General features: G+C 41.8%; 2 protein-coding genes and 1 non-coding gene across 4 annotated transcripts; 2 read left to right on the top strand and 1 right to left on the bottom strand.

Moving 5' to 3' along the window:
* Positions 1-5: 5 nt before the first annotated feature.
* eif6 (eukaryotic translation initiation factor 6) lies at positions 6-7,004 on the top strand. 2 transcript variants are annotated; one of them, XM_064305556.1, is made up of 7 exons: positions 6-158; positions 621-756; positions 1,123-1,208; positions 3,133-3,308; positions 4,122-4,298; positions 5,941-6,122; positions 6,631-7,004. In XM_064305556.1, the coding sequence occupies exons 2-7, from the start codon at positions 650-652 to the stop codon at positions 6,638-6,640; spliced, it is 738 nt and encodes a 245-aa protein (XP_064161626.1). In that variant the 5' UTR covers positions 6-158; positions 621-649; the 3' UTR covers positions 6,641-7,004. The 2 variants fall into 2 exon arrangements, with proteins under 2 accessions (XP_064161626.1, XP_064161627.1); XM_064305557.1 differs by having other exon boundaries at positions 18-158; positions 641-756.
* Positions 7,005-8,125: 1,121 nt separating this feature from the next.
* On the bottom strand, positions 8,126-21,402 carry map1lc3a (microtubule-associated protein 1 light chain 3 alpha). The gene is made up of 4 exons (XM_064305558.1): positions 21,195-21,402; positions 17,589-17,644; positions 15,078-15,184; positions 8,126-10,120 (listed from the first exon to the last, which is right to left on the bottom strand). The coding sequence occupies exons 1-4, from the start codon at positions 21,232-21,234 to the stop codon at positions 9,958-9,960; spliced, it is 366 nt and encodes a 121-aa protein (XP_064161628.1). The 5' UTR covers positions 21,235-21,402; the 3' UTR covers positions 8,126-9,957.
* Positions 21,403-21,824: 422 nt separating this feature from the next.
* Positions 21,825-21,897, top strand: trnam-cau (transfer RNA methionine (anticodon CAU)). The gene has a single exon. It is a non-coding gene; the product is annotated as a tRNA-Met (tRNA).
* The last annotated feature ends 914 nt before the right edge of the window (positions 21,898-22,811 follow it).

Below are 22,811 nucleotides of genomic sequence, written 5' to 3'. Positions count from 1 at the left end.
ATGGCCTACTTTCGTAGAATAGCTGGGCAGAAGAAGCCGTCCCTTTCACTCGTTCAAAACGACGTTTTCAACGTCATTACGTCGACGTTGGTGCGGAAGTCGACACGTGGGAAAAGAAGTCCACACATTCTGGTTGGAAGGCCAGACCATCGGCTAAGGTAAAGTCCACACTGTTACAAAATTATTGGTGAATAAGCTATACTTAACATGATACCTAATTTCACGACGCGCACATTTATTGTAGCTTTACTGTTTTTACCGAACTACTGCCTTTATCGTCCTCATCGCTTTAACTTCTACCAGTATCTCCTTGCTAGCTGGCTAGCTAAATCATGTAACAGTTTCCCACGTTGGTATTACAAAATGTAGCTGGATTACCATTTTAGTTTGTGTTTCGCGTTCAGTGTTGTGGGAATATATTACTGTTGACACACTGCATAGCTTCCCAGAAAGTACTGTTAAAAATAAAGACTGGTTATCGTAATTTACACTCGAACGTTTTCTATTTGATTTGAAAGCATTAGTATAGCACTGCATTTGGCAATTCGTTGTACCTCAGAGTTTTGCGAGTTATACAACGTGAGTGCAATTTGTGGATTAAATATGTGTTTCTTATGCAGTTCCTGATTTACATCTACAGTAACCAGCCATGGCAGTCCGCGCATCCTTTGAAAAGAACAACGAAATCGGCTGCTTCGCCAAACTTACGAACACATACTGCCTTGTAGCCATTGGTGGTTCAGAGAACTTTTACAGGTCAGTGGTCCAGGGGAAGCCTTGGGTTGATGGCGGGTCGAATTTTCTTTTGCTGCTGGTTGGGCTTTGACGATATAATACATTTGGGTATCTTAACTATTTTTGCTAGCATTACATGTAAGACTATTAGTAGGTTCTGATCTATTTAAAATGTTTAACTAATTTACAGTTATGGTCGGTAAATTATTTTGCCTAATTCCGCAATACTGGTACTGAAATTATTGCATTACACATCACGTAATTCACATCTGCACATAATGGCCTTATTCCCCACTCCTCCATCTTCAGTTGTAACAAATCGAATACTAGGCAGTATGATTGAATGGCTGCTGATGTGGCCCTGCTATATTTTCTTATTTCTTGCAGTGTCTTTGAAGGAGAATTGTCAGAAACTATACCTGTTGTACACGCCTCCATAGCAGGATGTCGTATAATTGGAAGGATGTGTGTGGGTGAGTATCTAATCCTATAAAGGATGTTAATTGAAATAATCAGATAGCCGGGAGTCGGGACACTTATTGCACTTAACAATGACCAGGGAATTATTTGTGCTAGTATGGATAGCTGGATTAGAGGAGAAATCGAGGATGGTGCTCATGGAAATGCAGGGATACAACTGTGGGACTCAGTCTGGGAATAGGGCCTGCTGCCTTGGTAAAATTGAACCACCTCTCGACTCTCTAATTCTGTTGGTCATTGGTAAACCAGCATAAGCCACAGATCTCTGGCCAGATCACTTTAGGGTTAATTCTTGCACTCGGACAGAGTGAATGGAACTTAAAGGTATAGTCCAACTTTTTGGGAATTAGCTTTTTGGCAATCTTACCCGTAGTTAGACAATAAGATTGATACCAATTTCATCCCTGTACATCCAGTACAAAAAATATTAGACGATATCTATGAGCTGTATGCTAACTGTGCTATCATTGTGAGGAAACTGAAAGAAATGACACCATAACGTTGCCCTCGACCTCACCCTCGACAGAATACTTTTATTTGTCTCAAACTATGGGAGGAGATATGCAATTAGTCTAAAGCATTTATTGGGCATTATGTCATGACATCACGAAGGACCTGGGTCCAATAGATTTGAGCTTGGTAATAAATTGAATGTCATATTGATGGAAATGAGACTGATATAACCCGATATTGCAGTGAAATAGATTTCTCGCATGCATACCATAATAACCCCATACAATGCAATCTGAAGCTATTCATGGATTTACCTTTACAGTCATATTAAAGTCCATAGGTTTTGTAAACTTTTGAACTCTGAAAAGGTAGTTCAAATGCTTTGTGAAGCAATCAGTTTTGCTTTCTTATCTCCTTGTCTTCAGAGCACACCGAGAGGTGCCTTTTCAGATTGTTCCCAGGATATATTATATTTTATTTAGTAAACAATACATATAATCACAGATGTCGTGGGTCACCAGCATTGTTATAGTTTGATTAAATGAATCAAAACCAGTGACTCATTTAATATTGTACATGCAGTTGATACTTGTAGAAGTGTACAGTGCCTGGTGGCTACATTTTTTTTTTTTATTGTCAAGAATGAAAATGTTGCTTTTCTTTTAAACTGCATCCTAAAATGCTTGTTTTGCTGAAGTCCATTTGCATGTTGCCAGAGTAATCGGCATAGGCCTGGTGTTTGTCATTGTTGAGGGCACTCCGTCAGATGAGTCATTGGTGATCTTGGCCTGGCGTTTCGGAATGCATTGTGCTGTTCTATTGACAAGACTATTAAACATGCCTGAACTTGTCACAGGTGAATATGAAAAGTGTGTGTATGCAGGCATATATTTATGATATATATATATATATATATATATATACACAAACACATACACATTACATTACATTATAGGCATTTAGCAGACGCTCTTATCGCTCTTGTCCAGAGCGACGTACAACAAGTGCATAGGTTCATGATGTAGAGGTGCAAAAGAAACACTAGAGTGAAGTAAGGATCGTAGTGCCAGAAGTGACCACATCGATCAGGACTCCAACCCTGTAGAGTAAGCTTGTTCAGCAAGCAAGAATCCTACCAAGGATCCAACAATCCTACACACACACATGCATGTGTTTGTATTTATACATACGGACACATGCATTTATCCAAATATTTATATTTTTTTCAGGCTTCAGATATAGCCAGTATCTTATTTTGACCAATATTTAATTTTTTTTGTATTTTTATTTCCAAGTTGTGTATTGTTCTTTTCAAATAAATATATATAAATAATAGACTACCTCGGTAATGAATGAAAGCGTAAAAGGTGAAAACCGAACATCTCTGCTTTTAGAAAAACGGCTCTGCCGGTTGTGTTGCGGTCTTGTGTCTCCACCTGGCTGTAACCGTCTGTTCCTGCCTAGGAAACCGACACGGTCTGCTAGTGCCGAACAACGCCACGGACCAGGAGCTGCAGCACCTGCGGAACTGCCTGCCGGACAGCGTGAAGATCCAGCGGGTGGAGGAGAGGCTGTCGGCTCTGGGGAACGTCATCGCCTGTAACGATTACGTGGCGCTGGTGCACCCCGACCTGGACAGGGTGAGAGAGAGCGGCGGGCTGGCCAATAAGAGAAGAGCCTGTGTGCTGGAGGAACGCTCCTTTTCTGTGGCTTCTGTCTCGCCTTCTGACGGTCGGCCATGATGGACTGGCTTTGACCTGCCGGACTGAAATGTGTCTGGAAGCATAGGGACTACCGACTGTAATCCGATTATTTAAGGCCAAATACTTTTTGGGAATATTTTATTAATGTTTCTGATCTGATGTGCACAAGGCAATGTAGATGGCAAGTAAACCACAGGTGATAACAAACATATTCATAGTACTTAGCATAAATTATATATATTGACAAATGGATTATAGGCAATTTCAGGATGTGTGTTGATGTAACTAGAATTTTCTTGGGTGGCTTTATTTTAATGACTCGCTGTATTAAGTGTGTTTATTTTTCCCACTTATCGCTAATTTCCCATGTCCTGCCCATGAGGGGATATTTAACCCTTAAGGTGTACGATCACAAATGTGTAATCAGAATGTTCTCAACGGAACATTCTAATGCTGATGTAACAGTTACTACTGGTAATGGAAGGCAATGGATTTCTAGAACACTGACTTAGAATAAATAAATAAAAAAACATTTTGGGAAAAAAGGTGCTCCTCAAAGAGTTAAGAGTTCCGTACACCCTGTAATGTTTAGAGCTTTTCTGACTGGTTTTTTTTCCCGAGTCTGACACAGTGAGGTGAGGTTGGGAGAGCCAGTGTGTTATCCCAGGCTTGTAAAAATCTGTGGCAAAGCATCACCGTTGTGTTTTAATTGGTTGGTCTCGCACTGATCACACTTCCACGCCCTGGCAGGAGACAGAGGAGATCCTGGCCGACAGTCTGAAGGTGGAGGTGTTCCGGCAGACGGTAGCAGAGCAGGTGCTGGTGGGGAGCTACTGCACCTTCAGCAATCAGGGTGGGCTCGTGCACCCCAAGACCTCAATAGAAGACCAAGACGAACTGTCCTCTCTCCTCCAAGTGCCCCTAGTGGTGAGTTCTGTTATGACACCTGGCTCTTAATTGGCTTGCTGCAATGAAGGGCCTTAGTTTTATTTTTTTAGCTTGCCATAGTGTAAATAACACTTTTTGACAAAGAATGTGGGGTTAGGGGTTGGGGGGGCTTAACAGCATATCATTAAAAATTTTGAAAAAGTATTAAATCGGTTTGTCAAAATTCAAGGCCTTAAATGGTATTAAATATTCTGAAATATGATTTCCAGAGGTCTTAAGTGACTTCATTTTCATTTAAACAAAATTAGCCTAAATAGTTGTGTTAATTCAGAAAAACAGAATTACATTTTTCTCCGTAACATTGTGGAATTAATCTGACAACAATTTCGCCAAATGTTGCTTGACAAAAATGATGTATTTTTAATTGAAAAGTGTCGCACACCTCAAGAATTTTATATCCCGGACATAAAATGGCCGACTTTCTAAAATATTTGAAATGAGTGCCTTCATCCAGGATTTCACGCTGCTTAACTAGGGCACAGCTATTGTGCTTGGTTTTCCTTCAATGATTTATGGGACGGACCACATTCTTTTTCCCCCATTCACGTTTTTTTAAAACAAAAATGGATCTAAAATGTATTCCTTCTCCATAATTTCCATATTTTCACATATGTAAACAAATGGTAAGGAGTCTCATTACCATAGAATAAATAGAACCCTCCCAGCAGGCAGGATTAAATGGCAACAGTCGTGTGACACTTTCATTTTTGTCAAGCAACACTTTTTGAAAATGTCGTGACTCGTGCGATGTGATTAAGTATAAATTAGCCTTATTGTTTCTGATGGGAACAGAAATCAACACAATGTTCCTGGCAGTGACACACGCAGCTGCTTGTTGCTTTCTGTCAGTGCACACAATACGTCGTTGACACTTTTGATATAATTATGTCCTGAAAATTGATGTGTGTCTTTTTGCCTCATATAGTCAATATTCATTGGATAATTTTACTGTTATTTTTGAAGGGAAATTGGTCTTAAATTTCCCTCAGTGGCATTAAAAATGTCTTAAGTCTTAATTTAATTTACTGATGCCTGGAGAGATACCCTGGTCTCTGGGTTGCCAGGAGACTCATACACAGCTGAATGCTGGCATGGCAACTAAGTATGAATGAAAAGATTTACATTTGGCTCTCAAGTACCAATATTTAGTCACCTGCATGTTGGCTCATTGCTGATAATTTTCCTCCAGGTGTTCTATTTTTGTCAAGCCGTGTTTTTTCCTGTGCATGCATGGAAACGAGTTATTCTTACAAGAGACTCTGGTGAGGCGTTCTCCCTGCTGAAATAGAGGCAGGCCTGCAAATGTTCCTTCCCTCAGCATCAAGATGCTTTATAATGATGTCCACACCATATTTTATACATGTTAAAAATGGCATTTTGCAAGGATTTTCTTTCTGATGGAAAAATTGAGGAAAAGACACAGATTGGTCATTCGGGTACCGTGTCAGCAGTCCGGTATTTCTGCAGATTCAGGCAACGCTATCTCTGAACACTGCATTGAAAGTGCGTTCAGATGTTCTGTCCATGTTAATTTCTGAAGTTAGCCGCTGTTATGAAATAATGTTTTTTTCAGTAATAAGGAAGGCATTGTTAAGTTTGGGTGTTGTTTGTCCCTCCCCAGGCGGGAACGGTAAATCGGGGGAGCGAGGTCATCGCGGCGGGGATGGTGGTAAACGACTGGTGTGCGTTCTGTGGCCTGGACACCACCAGCACGGAGCTGTCGGTAATCGAAAGCGTGTTCCGACTGAGCGAAGCCCAGCCCAGCACCATCGCCACCACCATGAGAGACTCGCTCATCGATAGGTGACTGACTAACCCCCCCCCCCCCCGTCCCTGAGCCCCGTGCTCGGGAAACGCGTACGTCCGTCCAGTGCAGAGCATGTCTGTACACGGCACGATACGTATGCAAGCGTGCAGGTTTTGTTCTTGAGTGCGGTTAGATTGTTTTAGATTATTACCATATGAGCCGCAATTTGAATGCAAACACTGACTGACTGACCATGTTGGTCACCAGTCTACACCCTGAGCCGACCAGACTCAATTCATTGGCCAGCGACCATGCTCCAAAGATAGATGGTTAAGGAAACAGAAATGATTTCCATGAAAATTAAAATGAATGAATTGCAGATGCTAGCCTCAATGTAGTGCTTCTTAGTTCTTTCTGTACAGCCTTGTAAGACTCTTTCTTGGGTAGATCGTTGAGGAATGCATGAGTACAGGAATAGCGGGAATCCAGAGGACAATCGCTCACCGTTTCCAGCTTCATTTTTAACCTCGGTTTTAATCACTTGTTTCCTGTCTTGTTTTTCAGCCTCACCTAAGAGACCTGCCGGTGTTGCCGGATATGCGCTGTTGGGAGTCCCGAGCGATGTGTACATCTGACACATTTAGCACACCGGACAACATCCTTTTAAAGGATGTTTAACCCCTGTCTGGTTTTTTTTCTTTCAGCAACAACCATGTATAACGATTAAATGAGATGCGACTGTGTAACTGGCAGTGTAAATGAACAAGTCTGCTAAAGTGTTTGTAGAAAAACTTTCCATTGCCGCTGGGTGCCAGTCACTTTTAATGACATAACTTTCTCAGTTATGCATAAGAGGGTCTAACTCTTAAGGAGTGTGAAGAATGTTTATTTTATTGTTGTCGATTGCTTAAGGAGTAGAATAAAGTTAGTAGAACAAAGCCTTGCATTGTGAGAGTGCCATTTTATTTTTATCCACCCATTGGTTAATTTTTCTTGTAATCTTCGTAATAATAAAACCAAAATTCAAAAAGGCTGTGCCTGGAAAAAGAACGAGATTCCCTTCAAGGTCACAAAGCCACTCCCTGAAGGCCCCATAAAACTGTACAGTAGGCCGTATATCAGATGTTACGTAAAGGCCATAAACCAACATAAAGCGACCTTCATATGCGCAAAATAAACATTCCGGGGTCAGCTCCAATCGAAACTACAGATTCCGATACGGCATCGGTTTACAACAGCACAGTATGAACAAAATGCACAAATGACCCAAGACCCAAATTTAAGCAATTCTGATTTTTATCAAGAAATTCTACCTCCGTCAAACTTCAAAGGAGCATGGAAAACCTGCATTAGCCTATTTTACCCCTATTGTCCCTGTAAACATGCAACCATTTTGAACAGACCGTATGTAGCGTAAGTGTACACGTCTTAGCACAGTGCCCACTGTTGAGTATAATAGTCTGTGACCAGTATGCAATTATATATGAATTGCTACCATTTTGTCTTCTGTCATATCATGTTTTTGGGTTAAGGGTTGCAATGTCCAATGGTCAGGTTCACCAGATACCTTCAGTAAGTCTGTAATGACCTCTACTGGCCAAATCAGGCAATGTGACATCCCGTTGTGTCCCTCGTGCACATTTAATGCCTTCTAAACATCTGCGTTGTGAATCACTGCGAGGTCAACACTGAATTTTCGAAGGCAGGCAGGTCAGGTGCATAGAGCAGGTTATGCGGTGGCACAGATTCAGGCTACCTCAAACGACCGTAGAGACGAACCCAGATGAACCTGTTCCCAGCCATATGAAACAAAGGGACATCTGCCCCAGCAGAGCAGTTTCACGAAAACAGTGGCTGTGTCCTGACTTGGCACCATCCTGTGACACGTTTCCCTTCGCGATCAAACACTTTAAATTAATCTGCCGTGTCAAAGGAACACAGGCGTTCTTCGCGAAGTAGCGACTGCTCCAGACAAAAATAAGAGAACAGGTAAAAGCATCAACAAAACATGGTTACTGACCAATACATGTGGGTGAAATTTCCAAGTCAACCAGTCTCGTTTTCAACACGCTTACATGTATTTTATTTGTTTTTTGGTTTTAGGAAAATGGGGAAAACGAATCTAAAAAGACATATTTCACCATTTTATTTTTAAATAATTAAAACTGAATAAATCCGTAGCATAAATCAAAGCATGCACTGTATGTACTGCAGTACAAACCCATTCATTCAAAAGTTCAAACACCAAAGGCATACAAACATAGTATAGTTTTTAAGACACTGAATATAATACACAATTACAGAATTATATATATTATGTATATAATGAGAACAGTACTTAGTTCCTAAATGTTTTATCTTATTTCAAGTGCAAAAAAGCTAATTATTCCTTGATGAGAGCAGTTAAGGTTTTACACGATGAATGAAACAATGCCACAGTTAAGATTTGGCCTCTATCCTAGTTTAGTGTTCTTTTGCTCCAGAGAGCCCCGATTCCCCGTTCTACCGCAGAGCAAAGTTACAATGTGTGGGTGACCTCTGCACCCCAGTTTCTTCATTTATCTGATTGTGAAAACTACCAAAATCCTTTGATTCCCATTGCTGCAATGGAGGACACCACCCAAGGGGAACATGGGAGTATCTGGTGTTTTGATACTACTTTGACTTTCTAAAATGGAAAAGGCCAGTGAGTGACCCAGTTTTGGCTGGTGGACGCGGGATCTGCAGGGTCGAAATGAACGCGTTGTGCAAATGCTTATTGTAGACCACCGCTGTACCTGAATGCAAGCAAGTGGAGTCCTTTGAGCCCAGAGAGGGAGAAGCACATCTTTACTGTCCTTCACAGGAGCGTTACTGCTTCACCAGGGTGTTGCGCACTGTGCTTCACAGGAGCGGTACTGCTGTACAGGGGTGTTACACACTGTGGGTTATGCAGGGACATTACTGCTTCTCAGGGGTGTTACACACTGTGGGTTATGCAGGGACATTACTGCTTCTCAGGGGTGTTACACACTGCTCATGACACAGACGTTACTGCTTCACAGGGGTGTTACACAGGGGCATTACTGCTTCACAGGGGTGTTACACACTGTGCATTACACGGGGCATCGCTGCTGTACAGGGGTGTTACTGTGCTTGACGGGGGCGTGACGCACTGTACTTCACAGGAGGCAAAGGGCCAATCATAAAGAACCCCAAACGGCCCGTGGGGGCCGCTGAGGCCCGGAACCGTTACTCGTCATAATAATCATCCCAAATGATTTAGCAGTTTCTCTGCGGGGGCTAAAGTACCGGGCTTCCATGCGCTGTAGTGGGAGTTCACAGAGCTTGCAGCCTCTGATTTGTGCCCTTTTAACTGGGAGCAGCGTCAGCAGGCGCACCCGAGGCCGTGCACTGCTCCTCGAGCACTGGCTGCTGACAGGGGACTGCTGGCATCTAAAGCACAGAAGGCTAAAAAAGAAAACATGTAAGAGAGTCTCTAACTATTCTAATATTTTTTGATTTTTTTTGCCCTATTTACAATGAAATTAAGAGTGTTGCTTCTCTCTCCCTTGACTACAAGATCCAGATATATAGTGTATGCATCTGGGTGTGTGTGTGTGTGTGTTTATGTGTATGTTTATAAAAAATATCTAAAATTAAGCAAACTTAACTAAATAAAAACATACACCACTTCTGTGTAGGGGTTTGGGGGAGTTGGGGTCATGAAGAGACACAGCTACAGTGTTTCCCGTTTGCACCCCCCCAGGGAAAATAGAGCACCCCAGAGAGAGAGAGGGGGGGGTGGGGGAGGTTAGACCCTGGTGTTTCCCCATACACATCTCTCTCAGCCCTTCTGTTTCTTTCCCACCCTCCCTCCCTCCCTCCCTCCATCCATCCTCGGACCCCTCTCTAGCAGCCGAAAGTCTCCTGGGAGGCGTAGACCATGTAGAGGAAGCCGTCCTCGTCGCGCTCCTGCTCGTAGATCTCGGAGATGGACGTGGACACGCTGACCATGCTGTGCTGGTTCACCAGCAGGAAGAAGGCCTGAGTGGGGTTCAGCTGGAGGCGGCGCCTGGGGGGGGGGGGGGGCGGCGGGGAGACCGGGAGGTTACTCCCTAACTGGAGGACCACAACACTGTTATGCTGTCAACCACAGGGTACTCTGATAGAAATATATAGTAAATATACTGCAATATACTGTAAATATGTGATGAACATAGTTCACGGAATTGAATTTAAATACATGCAATAACTGAAAATGACAATAATTAGCATGTTTGCCCTAAATTGTTTGTTCTTGATCTTGATAGTACATTTTATTTTAGTACATTTCAGTGCAGTCCATTTCCGAAAAGGTACAAATAACACCCAAACATAACAGGCTATTCTCATACTTTGTATTAAAAACTTTTTACATGGGAATGGTCACCCATGGTCAGTCTGTACGATGGTCTCACTGCACTGTAAAATCCTGTCCTTACATCACCTAGGTTACAGCAAAACATGGTTCATTCCAGAAACATGAAGAGCGACAAACGGTATTTTTTCACATGCACAATTCGTAGCTCATTTAAAACAAACCAGTAAACAAGCTATAAATAAGGACACGGTAGAGCTGCAAGTCAGCGGCTGTGGCCGGCAGGGGCTGAAGAATTCAGGGCGCAGATCAAATATGCTGAGCGTCCCACTTCGGAGAAATCAGATCCGCACGAGGGAACCGGAGAGGCCCTTTAGGGCCAAGTGGGCTTTCACGGTCATCTGGAGATGTGACAAAGCCAAAACAAGGGCGGGGCCAAGGCTCGACCTATTGACCAATCGCTGGATCGGCTCATCAACGCACTTCATCAAGATGCGTCAGTGACGCTTGTGTCTGTTCACACCACAAGGCCCGGAAAAAAATCAGCCAAAACCATTTTGAAAATCCACAGGTTATAGCCTCTGTGAAAGACCTCAATCTGGCATAAATTTCATAAGAGGGCACCGACTCAGAATTTGCTCAAAATTTCATACAGATAGAGAGAAATCATACCATGAGTAGTGATGAATTGTGCCACAGAAGGTGCACTGACATTTTTTTACATACTGCCATCCTTCAAATGATCCATACTTAAAAATTATCTATTTAGTTTAGACCTAAATTTGAGAAAGTTTGCATGTTCTCACAACTCATTGTTTGTAAGACAGTATAGCAAGGGTTTTCATAATTCCTGGATATAGACTCCAGCTCAGGACATTTGATCATGAATTGCTTTGAGCCGTACCTGAAATGACATGAGGCACAAGCACATAGCTCTCCAGAGTTTCTCCTCAGGTTGTTGAATTAGCAACCCCAACCCTAAGCCAAACTCACAGTTCCACTCGTTTGCAGTGCAGTCAGCTTGAGCCTATTAAACGGCCTGTACTTGGCACTGAGCTGTTCCCTGCAGTTTACGAGGTTGCAGCATCATCTAAATACAACCACAGAGTCCAGGTCCTCCTGCAATATGTATACAGTCAGACTGCAAGACCTTTCAAACACCATCACTTCCTCTGATGCGCAAATTTAAATAACACGTTTCACTGAACACGCTTTTAAAGCTTGCATGAGTTAAACATGCTCCATGCTGGTTAAAGTACCATACTACCTTGAACAATAGACATTAATTTTTCAAAAATCCATACAGTCCATGTGCTCTCATTTGGAGGGTGGAGATGAGCAGTAGTACAGGAAAACAAACTGGCTTCATACTAAACAGAGAGTAAACATCCTTCTGGGGCCTGGGCTTTCAAATGAGACCTTAAACCGAGGTGCTGACTCACTGTGGCTATTACAGATCCCATGACATCACAAAGTGTAGTGCTTCGAGTGAAAAATGCGCTATACAAATGCAAGGCATTATTATTATTATTATTATTATTATTAGTGTCATTATTGTTGTTAACAATTAGTATAATAATAATAACAATAACAATAATAATATACTGTGGAAATGCATTTGCCTACACTGAGGGAAATCAAGACCAAATTTAATGATAAATCTAGTTTACCCACTAGAGCTGGAAAATGACTTCAAAAAATAGTTATTCTTTTCAATTTGGTTAATCCAGATCCTCAATTGGCCTATCTGAATACAAATGTATTCATTCAATCGACCATATTACCAGTACACTCATCCAATCTGGCCACCAGGGTATCCTGCAGTTCTCAAATAAGTGGTCTGATGCAAAATGGCTGCCTTGCATCGCCATGGTAGCCACTGTGCGCTTGTGCTGGACTGAGCAGATATGAACCAATGCTGCCCTTCTTATTGTGCAATACAAATTTCTTCCACTCACCAGGTTCTTAAGCTATTCATGGCTTGCTGACAACATGAACATGTGAATGGGCTGTGTGACTCTACAAACCCGGTTATACTCTCATATTCAGACCTATTCCTGCTGCTTATAGTTGCCTGTATTTTACCATATATCGTCAAAGCCAGGAGACTTACTGTAGCAGCTATAAATACTGGAGGGTGAGGATCTATTTAAAGCAAAGCAACATGGGACAGTGCTTTCAACATTAAGTCCCTCTTTACAAGAGGGTCATTACAAGCACTGGTCAAAATCAGAATGTGCTCAAAAATGGACAAAACAGCATTTAGAAGAGGTTGAATTCTCGTTAGTCAGAAATGCATTATTGGTTACTTCACAAACATTGGATCATAAGGAAACGATTGTGAATGAGGGAAAATGTAAGTTTTAACTCCACAGTGAATCTGACAGGCTGAGCTGAAGGGAAACTGGTACAGTGAGCCTGACGTGCCTCACGGTCGCGGTCTTCTCTTTAAACGGGCCTGTGTTTTTATATGAGGGTGAAGCGCGGTCAGTCCCTAACAGCCCGTCCCGGACAGAGCCCCCTCTGACGGCCGTTAAAAACAGGGCACGACCCGAGAGGAGCTCGGCAGCTGCCCGTGATAACGAGCTTTACAACGAGGTTTATAACGAGGAGTCTGAATGCCTTTCCAGTTGTCAGATCCAGCCTGCGGAGCGGACCTAATCCCTACATCCCCACCCCCCTCACCCCCCTCCCCCAAACCCCCAGACAGAGTCAGCCGCCAGAGATGGCAGCGTGAGGCTTCGGGCTGTCGTCTCAACCCAAAATGGGAGGAGCTATCCCGTGCTCACTGCTGTGAACCAATCTTTGTGTTCTGCTGTGGAGAGACCTTGTAGACTGGGTTCAACATGTCGGTGACTGACATGTTGCCATAGCTCCACCCATTATCGGGTTCTCAAAACCCCCCTCTCCCGTCAGACATTGTTGACAAATTTCCTGCCTGCTTAAATAACCTTTTTTATATTTAATCGCCGTATTGGTAAACATTTAACACACTGCAACACTACTACCCTGTAGTAAAGTAACATGTATTGAATCATAATGACACCAGTTGTTTGTTTTTTTTCTTAAGCTGTTGCAAAATGGTTACCTGAATATAATGATTTGCCTCAACTACAGTGGAGAACAAGTCATTGCCTGTGTGTGTTTGTAAGATTATTCTTAGCAAGTTTTCCACTACTACGTATGGTATGCTGACTTAAAATGAAAGTCATTTACGCCACATGCATCCCAGTTTTATACTGTAGTTTAAACGTGCTGTATGTACCTTTGGATAAATGAGCAAAAGAGAGCTACATTTTGAAAAAACATGGCAAAAATGAAAAAAATTATTGGCAAAAATTATTGAGTTTGATACAGTATTACTAGCTAGGTACTGGTAGAAGTTAGCATTAGCTGGCTGCAGTAACAAAGCTTAAAAAGGCAAGGAAGTTCGCAATACTGCAAAACCAAACTTTAATTTGAATCAAATATTTTCGTTACGGCACACTTTACCCATAAGGTTTGTTGATGTAGCAGCTGCCAGAAGTTACCTAGCTAGACGCTACCTAGCTACTTGGCTACTTATTCCTTTGCATCAGATATATGTCAATTGTTTTCTACTAGCTAGCTAGATTAAGCACTAACAACACAGCATCTCTGCTCTGCTCTTATCTGTGTAGCCCCACCTTGCCCGCCCTGGCAATGCTGTAAACGCAAAACAGGACTGACGAGGCAGGTAGGGAAGAGTTGTGCTGATTGGTTGTTAAGATTCAGATTCCGTGAAATTTGGAGTGGCTGATTTTAGTGCCTCGGGCAGTCAGAGAGACCAAGGTTTTTTCTCAGAGCTTTTAATTTGTTGATATAACACAACATAACATAACATAGCACAACATAATGACGAGAACAGGCCATTCAGCCCAACAATGCTCGCCATTTTCTTGACTAAATTAGTATCTGTTGGGATGTGAAGGAAATTGAACCAAATTTGAACAGAAGTGTTCGAAAACCAAACTTACATACTGTACCTCTAAGATTCCTCATATTTACTTGTCTCTTCATAGAAAAGCAGAGACCAATAGTGATATTGCACCATTTGTTGCATGACAAGTAAGGAGTCATTTTAAGCTTTCACGGTATGGGTCTAAGGTGAGGAAATGGTCATATAAGCCCCTTTCACACATCTTAACTGCATCTCAACTGTGCTGTGTTGGTAAGATACACATCTCTGCCAGCAGTACAGCGGAATTCAGCAAAGTAACTAGCAGTCTCATAATGTCCTGCACTGCTTCAGGTAGACATCCTGCCTTGCCTAATCGATCCGGATGGCCGTGTCATATGTGAACAGGCTCAACACAGTATTTTTTGTGTAGGAGACCTATGTGAGAATGGGGAAAAAACCATGACCTAACCTGGATAATTGAGCCCAGCAACATTGTGGATCCCATGTGTGAAAGAGGCTATCGATACAGCAGCTGAAACCCAGGCCAGTAGCACTCCCTTACTAACACACAGAGTCCTGTATTGTATGACCACTGAACTGGCACATGAAGAAGTGTTATTATAACCAAGGTTAAACCTAGGTTAAGCCCTAACCTGGCCTGTTACAGGGGACCACAGTAGGGCCAGATGATCTCAAGTACTGCAACCATTGCCTGCTCAGAGTTCCAGAAACACGCTCTGGTCTTAGTCTTACCTGATGATCTTCACCAGTTCACTCATGTTGACATGGTCCGGGACCAGGAACTTGGTCTTGTCCAGCACAGGAAGCTGTTTCTCTCCCTTGTACCTCTCGATGATCACCTGTGACGTGTTACCAAAGGGATATTTATGTCAACTGGATTCAACTGTAACTCACTGTGGCTGGCCTACTCATTTCTGATATTGGTTTGTGCTTTCAACTACATTACATTATAGGCATTTACATTATAGGCATTTAGCAGACGCTCTTATCCAGACTCCAACTACTGAAAGGTATTTTCTTATGCAAGTCTTCCATCTCGAATAAGAATGTCTGGTCAAGTTCTTAAAGAGCAGAGCCCTCTGACCTCTCCTTTAAATTGTCACAAACCTCCATTTTAAATGACCCCCAAAAATCACCAAAACCTGATTGCAGCCAATGAGAACTAGGCACAAGCTTCTGACGACTAATATTTTTGTGTATCTGAAAATAACATTTTAACTGACATATTTCAACATTAAAATTCTGTAGTTTATATTTCTGGATCCCTGTGCTGCCTTTAGCCTGTACTTTCCACTTCTGGGATTTTGTATATGCCGTACTTCCTGTATCTGGGACTGTATATCCCGTACTTCCTGTATCTGAAACTCTGTATATCCTGTACTTCCTGTATCTGGGACTTTGTGAATCCCATACTTCTTGTATCTGGGACTTTGTATATCCTGCACTTCCTGTATCTGGGACTTTGTATATCCTGCACTTCCTTTTTCTGGGACTTTGTATATGCTGTACTTCCTGTATTTGGGACTTCGTACATCCTCTACTTCCTTTTTCTGGGACTTTGTATATCCTGTACTTTATGTATCTGGAACTCTGTATGTCCCGTACTTCCTGTATCTGGGACTTTGTATGTCCTCCGGATCTCCACAGATGAGTCAGTATAGTGAGGCTTCACAGTCTGTTCTGCACATAGTGTAATTTAAACTTCCGCTTGACAGACAAATAAACAGCCTGGACTTTAAAAATGAACGACTTTTCACCATTCTGCTCAGCAGGCCTTTCTGGTTCTCCACAGTACACAAATTCCAAGCATACTTTTGCCTTTCCTACAGTGGAAATTCATTTATTCACACTTACAGTAAACATTTACAATTTAAATATGCAGTAGAAATTCAGTGTATATATATGTATATGTACACACACACACACACGCCCACACCACATATATGGACACACGGTTTTGGTAAATGATAAGTGATTAAATAAATGTGGGCTTTTATGAAATACAAGCATATTTCCACCTTGTTTAACATTTGACTAGGTACAGGTATTTGGAAAACACCAAAACATAGAAACTAAATTCAAAATTATAAAAACCTTTGGCCTAAATAATATAAAAATACCGCAATATATTCTGTAATACGAGTAATCTCAATAATGAGACCCAAAAAGAGTATCAGATGACAGTCCTATTATGTACAGCTTCCTTCCTTATGTACAAGCTTTTTCACATTAAGACGTCACTGCTCAAATATGTCTGTCTGCTAATGACCTCATTCAACAACAACTGCGATTGCATACCGCAGAAACGACTTCAATCAACAAACCGACCCTAGGGGCGTAACACTGTCACAGCAGGCTTTCATACTGACATACGGACAGCAAGACAGACAGAAAGGCCGAGGGTGACGGATGAGCACGCTGAGAATTTTTGGAAATTTTCGGTAACCTGGCGGCCCTCTCTTCCTGTTATGAACGGGGAACATTCAGCCCCACCCAAAGCTCAAGGCCTTCCTTTCATGAGCACAGAGGTGCCTGACAGCAGAAGGCCTCTCAGCTCCACTGCTGTAGAGTGACACCCCCTGTAATTACAGGCCCATGTCTCTTCCAGCGAACCAAACCGAGAATACACTTCTCAGAACGAGAAAGAGCACACGAGAACACAGCTAAGGCTCATTTATCGTCACAGTAGCACGCCTACTGAAAGCCAACATTTTGGTTTTCCGCAGAAGTTGATTATCTTTGATTACGCTCGTTAGCTTGATTTGGCCTGTCAAAGGAGACTTCTGGAACACTTTTACGAACACAGTGCTTTTTCCGTTACTATTTAAATACATAAGCGTAGTGTTGTTTCACTTATTAAGGAGAACGGTACATTGTTTTGTGCGCATTCGCGGTCGCTGACAGCAGGCCTGCAGAAGGACTTGAGACTGCAGCCGGATCAGTGGGTCTGACATTATAGCCTTAATCACTTTACTCTGGGCTCAAATACAGCCTTCCAGGGCTTTCCAACAGCTCAGCGCTGAACAGGCTCAATGTTAACCCAGTCCCTCGCAGACGAGAGCACGCACACGAGTTCATTCTATCACAGTCACACACTCTGCCGGGGAGTGGCCCTGTCCTGCGATGAAATGCACTGACTCATAATCCCGTGACAAAGTGTTCCCGCGGATATTCCGTGATAAGGTGTTTGTTGATATCCCGTGATGGTGATATTACTGATATCCTGTGACAGCGAGTTCTTACCGGGATTTTGTTGGGGTGCTGGTCGCGAATCTGCTGTACCTCTTTGCAGCGATCGGCTGGAATGGACAGATAAGTAAAAAAGCACGTTAATTTCTTGAGCCATGACACCCGCTTGTAATCTTAGAAACAAAGAATTTTCACAGTACACCAAAACTCTAATGTTTTCTAATCACATTTTGAAGAAGTGAAGCTACTTGGCAACGTGTGAGTAAATGTCTCTACACAGTGATATGCAAAATATCCCATTTTGCTTTTTAAAAAAATTGAGATTATGTTTGTACATACAGAAATATGGTGGAACTTAGTGCAGTAACACTAGAAGGATTTTCAACATCAAAAATCAAACAGGGCCAAACAGCTGCCCTGCAGAGTTATTTGAATTCTGTAACAACAACAGCCCTTCGCCCATCGCCCCCGCCCCCACCCCCTTCCCCCAATTCCCCACCTCCTTCTCAATTCAAGCCAATCCCAGCCGAGTCTGTGTTCTTTAGTTACTTAAGCGGTCAGCTGACTGACAGCATGATCATGGTCACCCACCAAAACAAACAGTACGCAGCGAGAGCCAGGAGGACAGGAGTGGAGAGCGAAAGAAAGAGAGAAAGAAAGGAGGATATATAGGAGAGAGCGGGGGGAAAGAGTATTATTCAAGGCATGCATAACAAGAGCTACATATATATATACAGCAAAAGTATTTATTTAAAAAAACTGCTGCTGTTTTATGTTTTTTTATAAAACATAAAACAGCAGCAATACTTTACATGGAGATCAAACTCCTTTAAATTATAGGAAATTAAAACTATTAACCTATACTATATATAATATATCATATACTGCTCTGTAGTTAATTATTTAATATATTTAACACACAAACAGCTTTATGAGCATATTCAAAAATAATGAAAGTTTATGAGAACCTTGAATCAGTGATTTATTTTAATTTTGAAAGGTACATGCCAGATTGACCTGGTTCTCCAATCAATGCCTGTGACAGTGAACGGGCAGGATGTCCTATTCTGTACAGCAAGTCGCTGATAACAAAGGACATTCACTGCAGTAACAAATGCTACATCACAAAAAAAGGAGTATGGGACAATTAGCCTAATAAGTGAGCAAATTAGTTAAAGTAGATAATAACCATTTAAATAAGGTCTGGGACACTAAATGCTGAAGAAAGATAATCAGGTATTGCATGTGAACAGTCTAGCGACTGGAAGAGTGTAAACAAAGAGCGTAAGATGGCAATGTTATCAATGGGGGCAAACAAGGCCTGGTTTCGAGATGTTTTTCTTCAGTAGAGAGTTACCAAAAATGCAGACACATTTTTAGTTGGCCTTGCAGGATTTTGAAATGAACTTGATATTCATATGACAGAATATGCCTTGCCTTAAATTCAGCAAACAAACAAGCCTTCTCTCACAGAGAAAGAAGTCCTCTCTCACAAGGGTCGTGTAATAACTCTGATGACTCTACAGCTGGCTCATGTGAAGCGTCAAATAAAAACCCAATTTAATGCATACGCAGTCCTTTGGAGGAAATAAATATTAAAGGTATGTTTTTCTTTGAAGAAAAGAAGAATCACCTGTGTTATTCAGAATATAAAGGGCCAGCGAGTACCAGAAAGGCTGATTCTCAAATTTGCCCAAATCCTCTAAATCGTACAAGATACGGAACTTCTTGTGCTGCTGGGAGTCCGTTCGCACTCTTTCACGTCAAGAGAACAGACTGATTGAGATACACACGCAGGACAAAGAAGAGATGACCTGAACATTAGACTCTTGTCTTAGAAAGGAGAGTCAAAAGTCATGACAGGCTGAAATTAAAGAGCAGGCTGGTTAGCTCAACGGGAAGAAAGAGTAGCGTTCAATCAACAAGAAGGGTCATTGACTCTGTGCACACTATCGCTGTTAAAACAGAAGGAAAAGATCGATACAAATCTCATGTGTCAATATGTCTGCCAGTGCCAATGCCTCCACGCTCCAACAGAATTCTGCCTCTTTCAACACGTTGCATTATTACACATTATAACTCATTATAATGCAGCACAGTAGCTCTGGTTGTCCCATCCTCACTATTACATTGTATCCCCGTTAAGCAATGTATGTGATTAGTGCCATCGCACAGTACTACTAGGACTAATCCCAAATCAGAAGAGTCATTATTTTCACATATCCCCGGGCAACATGGACCCTGGTTAAGAGCTGAGAGCTAAGAAGCAATGCAATATGCAGGTGTTCTTGCATTAGGGACAGGTGTACACTCACTAGCAGGGAGGCAGGCACTTAGACTGACCTATTTTTCCTTATTTTGGATTTTAAGAGCACATGGAATTGTGAGCTAGAATAACAGTCCCTTTTGTTCTATTTGCTTATTGGTTTATACGCTTTAAGCCGGGAAACATTTTTTCTTCACAAAGGCATTAGCTGTGCCACAGACCGGGTTAGTATTTTGAATGCTTGCGTTTTCTTCCATGCATGTATTTTGTTTGTAATACAGGTTGCTCACCCCTTTTCTACAAAGCCTATGGCTCTGTAAAACCTGCAAAGTAACCTTTGCCTCTGCCATTTTCATTGTAGGTCAGATATGTTTATCTGTTACTTTATAACTGTGCCCACACTGAGATTGCCCAACAGCCTGCACCTGTGTTATGACAACAGCCTGTGTCTGTGTTTAGGCAACAGCTTGTGCCCACACTGAGAATTCCCAACAGCCTGTGCCCACACTAAGAATGCCCAACAGCCTGTGCCTGTGTTATGACAACAGCCTGTGTCCGTGTTTAGTTAACAGCCTGTGCCCATACTGAGAATGCCCAACAGCCTGTGCCCATACTGAGAATGCCCAACAGCCTGTGGCAGCGCAGACAATGCCCGGTGCTGAGGCAAAGTCTGCCATGCTATGGCGCATTTCATTAACCTTACCCTGTGTGACTCTGCAATATTTTTGTGCTTTATCACAAACAGTAACTTGAGAATTGGAGCAGCCCTACGGGGAAATAATCCTCACATTCTTAATCATATTACCGTTTTCAAAAAAATATAGGTCAACAATTAGCTACATTTCAACCTGTTAAGACTTATGCAATGGTCCATGGCTCCTCCCTATCCCCACCCATCGGTATACTGAAATACACGCTAAAAATTACAGCATAACTTAACCTACGCCTGTAACAGATAGGGTTTCCGAATGTTGAAATTATGTTCCTACATAACGCGCCATTATTATACAAGGGGACAAGCTTCATTACCTTGCAGTTTCCTTGGTATCATTTCCGTCATTTATTGTTTATATAAACTCACTAACGATAGATTATATTTGGTAATATTTGTAGCGCATACTATAAGCACTCACAAACAGAAACCTTACAACAAAAGGCCTCCCAGTCGTTATTTGTGCGAGGTAAACACACTAAATTATCGGAACCAGCACATAGAATCCGCGATCGCTGGATCGTTTCAAAGACTGTTTCGTGCTGGATCGAATTTATTTTTCCGATTGCCACTTTTGACAGCTTGTATAAGTAATAACAGAAAGTCTTAACGATTTACATACAGCCAGCATTAGCCAGATAGCTGGCTCCTAATGGAATCGACGGCAACTGTTAATACTTACCAAATGTCCTTCTTTGTTTGAAAGGTCTGTCGGAAGGCATCACTGTTGACAGTGTTCGACACTGTAGATAAAGTTAATTTAGTTCTTTTTTTACTTGTGTGTCTATTTATTTCCTTGCGAAATCAAGGCTGTCACAAATATTGCGATGCTGTCTTTGCTGTCTGGTTGGTCTCGCTGTACCAAAACAGCTTTCAGGACAATAAACCAAGACTGTGACGTCACTCTCAAGATTTAAAGGGACCGTAGAACCTGCTGCAGCGGTCGGAGCAGAGACAGTGAAAAAATGTACATTTTTTAAATTCCCAAAAATTCATTTCACAACCTCAGGAGTAAAATATAAAATCTACCAAAAATTATTTCAGAGATCATATCCTTCCGTATATTCCTTTGATTTCCCATGAAGGTAGCACAATGTACGTATGTATGTATGTATTATGAGATAGATTGACAGCAGTATGCCATTTACTGAACAGATGTTTTTAAAAAATGATTCAGTAACACAGATTCCAAGACAATTTTCCCTATGGGGTCAATAAAGTATATACTTATCCCCATATCAATCCATCTATATCATACACACAGGCCTGCAGTCAGGTTTTTTAGTGGGCACTAGGACCCTAGAACTCATCTGCCTCGTTGGCGCAGTAGGCAGCGCGTCAGTCTCATAATCTGAAGGTCGTGAGTTCGAGCCTCACACGGGGCAGCAATACTTTTTGATCTTTAACAAAAACATTAAATAAAGGTTCTATGGCACTAATGAGCGTCTGCAATTCTTCATAGTGAGATTCAATCAGAGACTGTAAAAAATATCCAATCAATCACATCCCTGTCCGCTACCAAGAAATAAAGCACATGGTCAATCAAGGCATGTATTGCTACTGAAAACTGGCCACTACCTGAGATCAATAATGTCACCTTTATGCAGAATTACTCAGTCATACAGATTGTTATGAACATCACAAACATATAGACACAGAAGGCAGTATACATAACAACTCCATGCAGCCCCCAGCTCGGCAGTGTCCAAGTCCCCTCCATATTTCACTTCCCACAAAACACCGCTGGAACGGTGAAAAGAAAAAGGAGACGGGCAGCGGCAGCGGCAACAACAGCAGCCACATGAATCACCACCCCAAAGTACATCAGCACTAAATGGTCAGGCACATTTACTCTATGGGTACTATGGGTCAAAGATCTGGTTTGAACCCTGGTGGGAATAGATGGTTTGCAATAGAAGCGCTTCCATAATTGAAAATGCAGTGATCACATGATTGTATTTGTTTTCATTGTTCCTGTTCATTACATACATTTCACATTTTAGTTCCATTTAATCTTGTCTTTTATTTATTACTGTGTTCTGTTAAATTCTTATTTTTTGTTCATTTGTGAAGGAATTTGGACTGCCAGCACTGCACAAAAGATGCCATTCTATCTGTTTTATTCAATTTTTAAGAAAAACTATTTCCATAATGGCAAGGATGTGTTTCAGAATGCAAACTATTAAAAACTTCACAAGACACCAGATTTGTGGTTTACGATTAGTTCTTAATGTTCTGGAAACGTATTGTAGACCACGAAGGTATCACTATTTGATGTTTCCTAACAATGCAATAATTT

Source organism: Anguilla rostrata, chromosome 13 (assembly GCF_018555375.3).
Source record: "Anguilla rostrata isolate EN2019 chromosome 13, ASM1855537v3, whole genome shotgun sequence".
NCBI lineage: Eukaryota > Metazoa > Chordata > Actinopteri > Anguilliformes > Anguillidae > Anguilla > Anguilla rostrata.
Note: the sequence above shows the minus strand (reverse complement) of the source record. Positions and strands in the feature narration are given on the sequence as shown.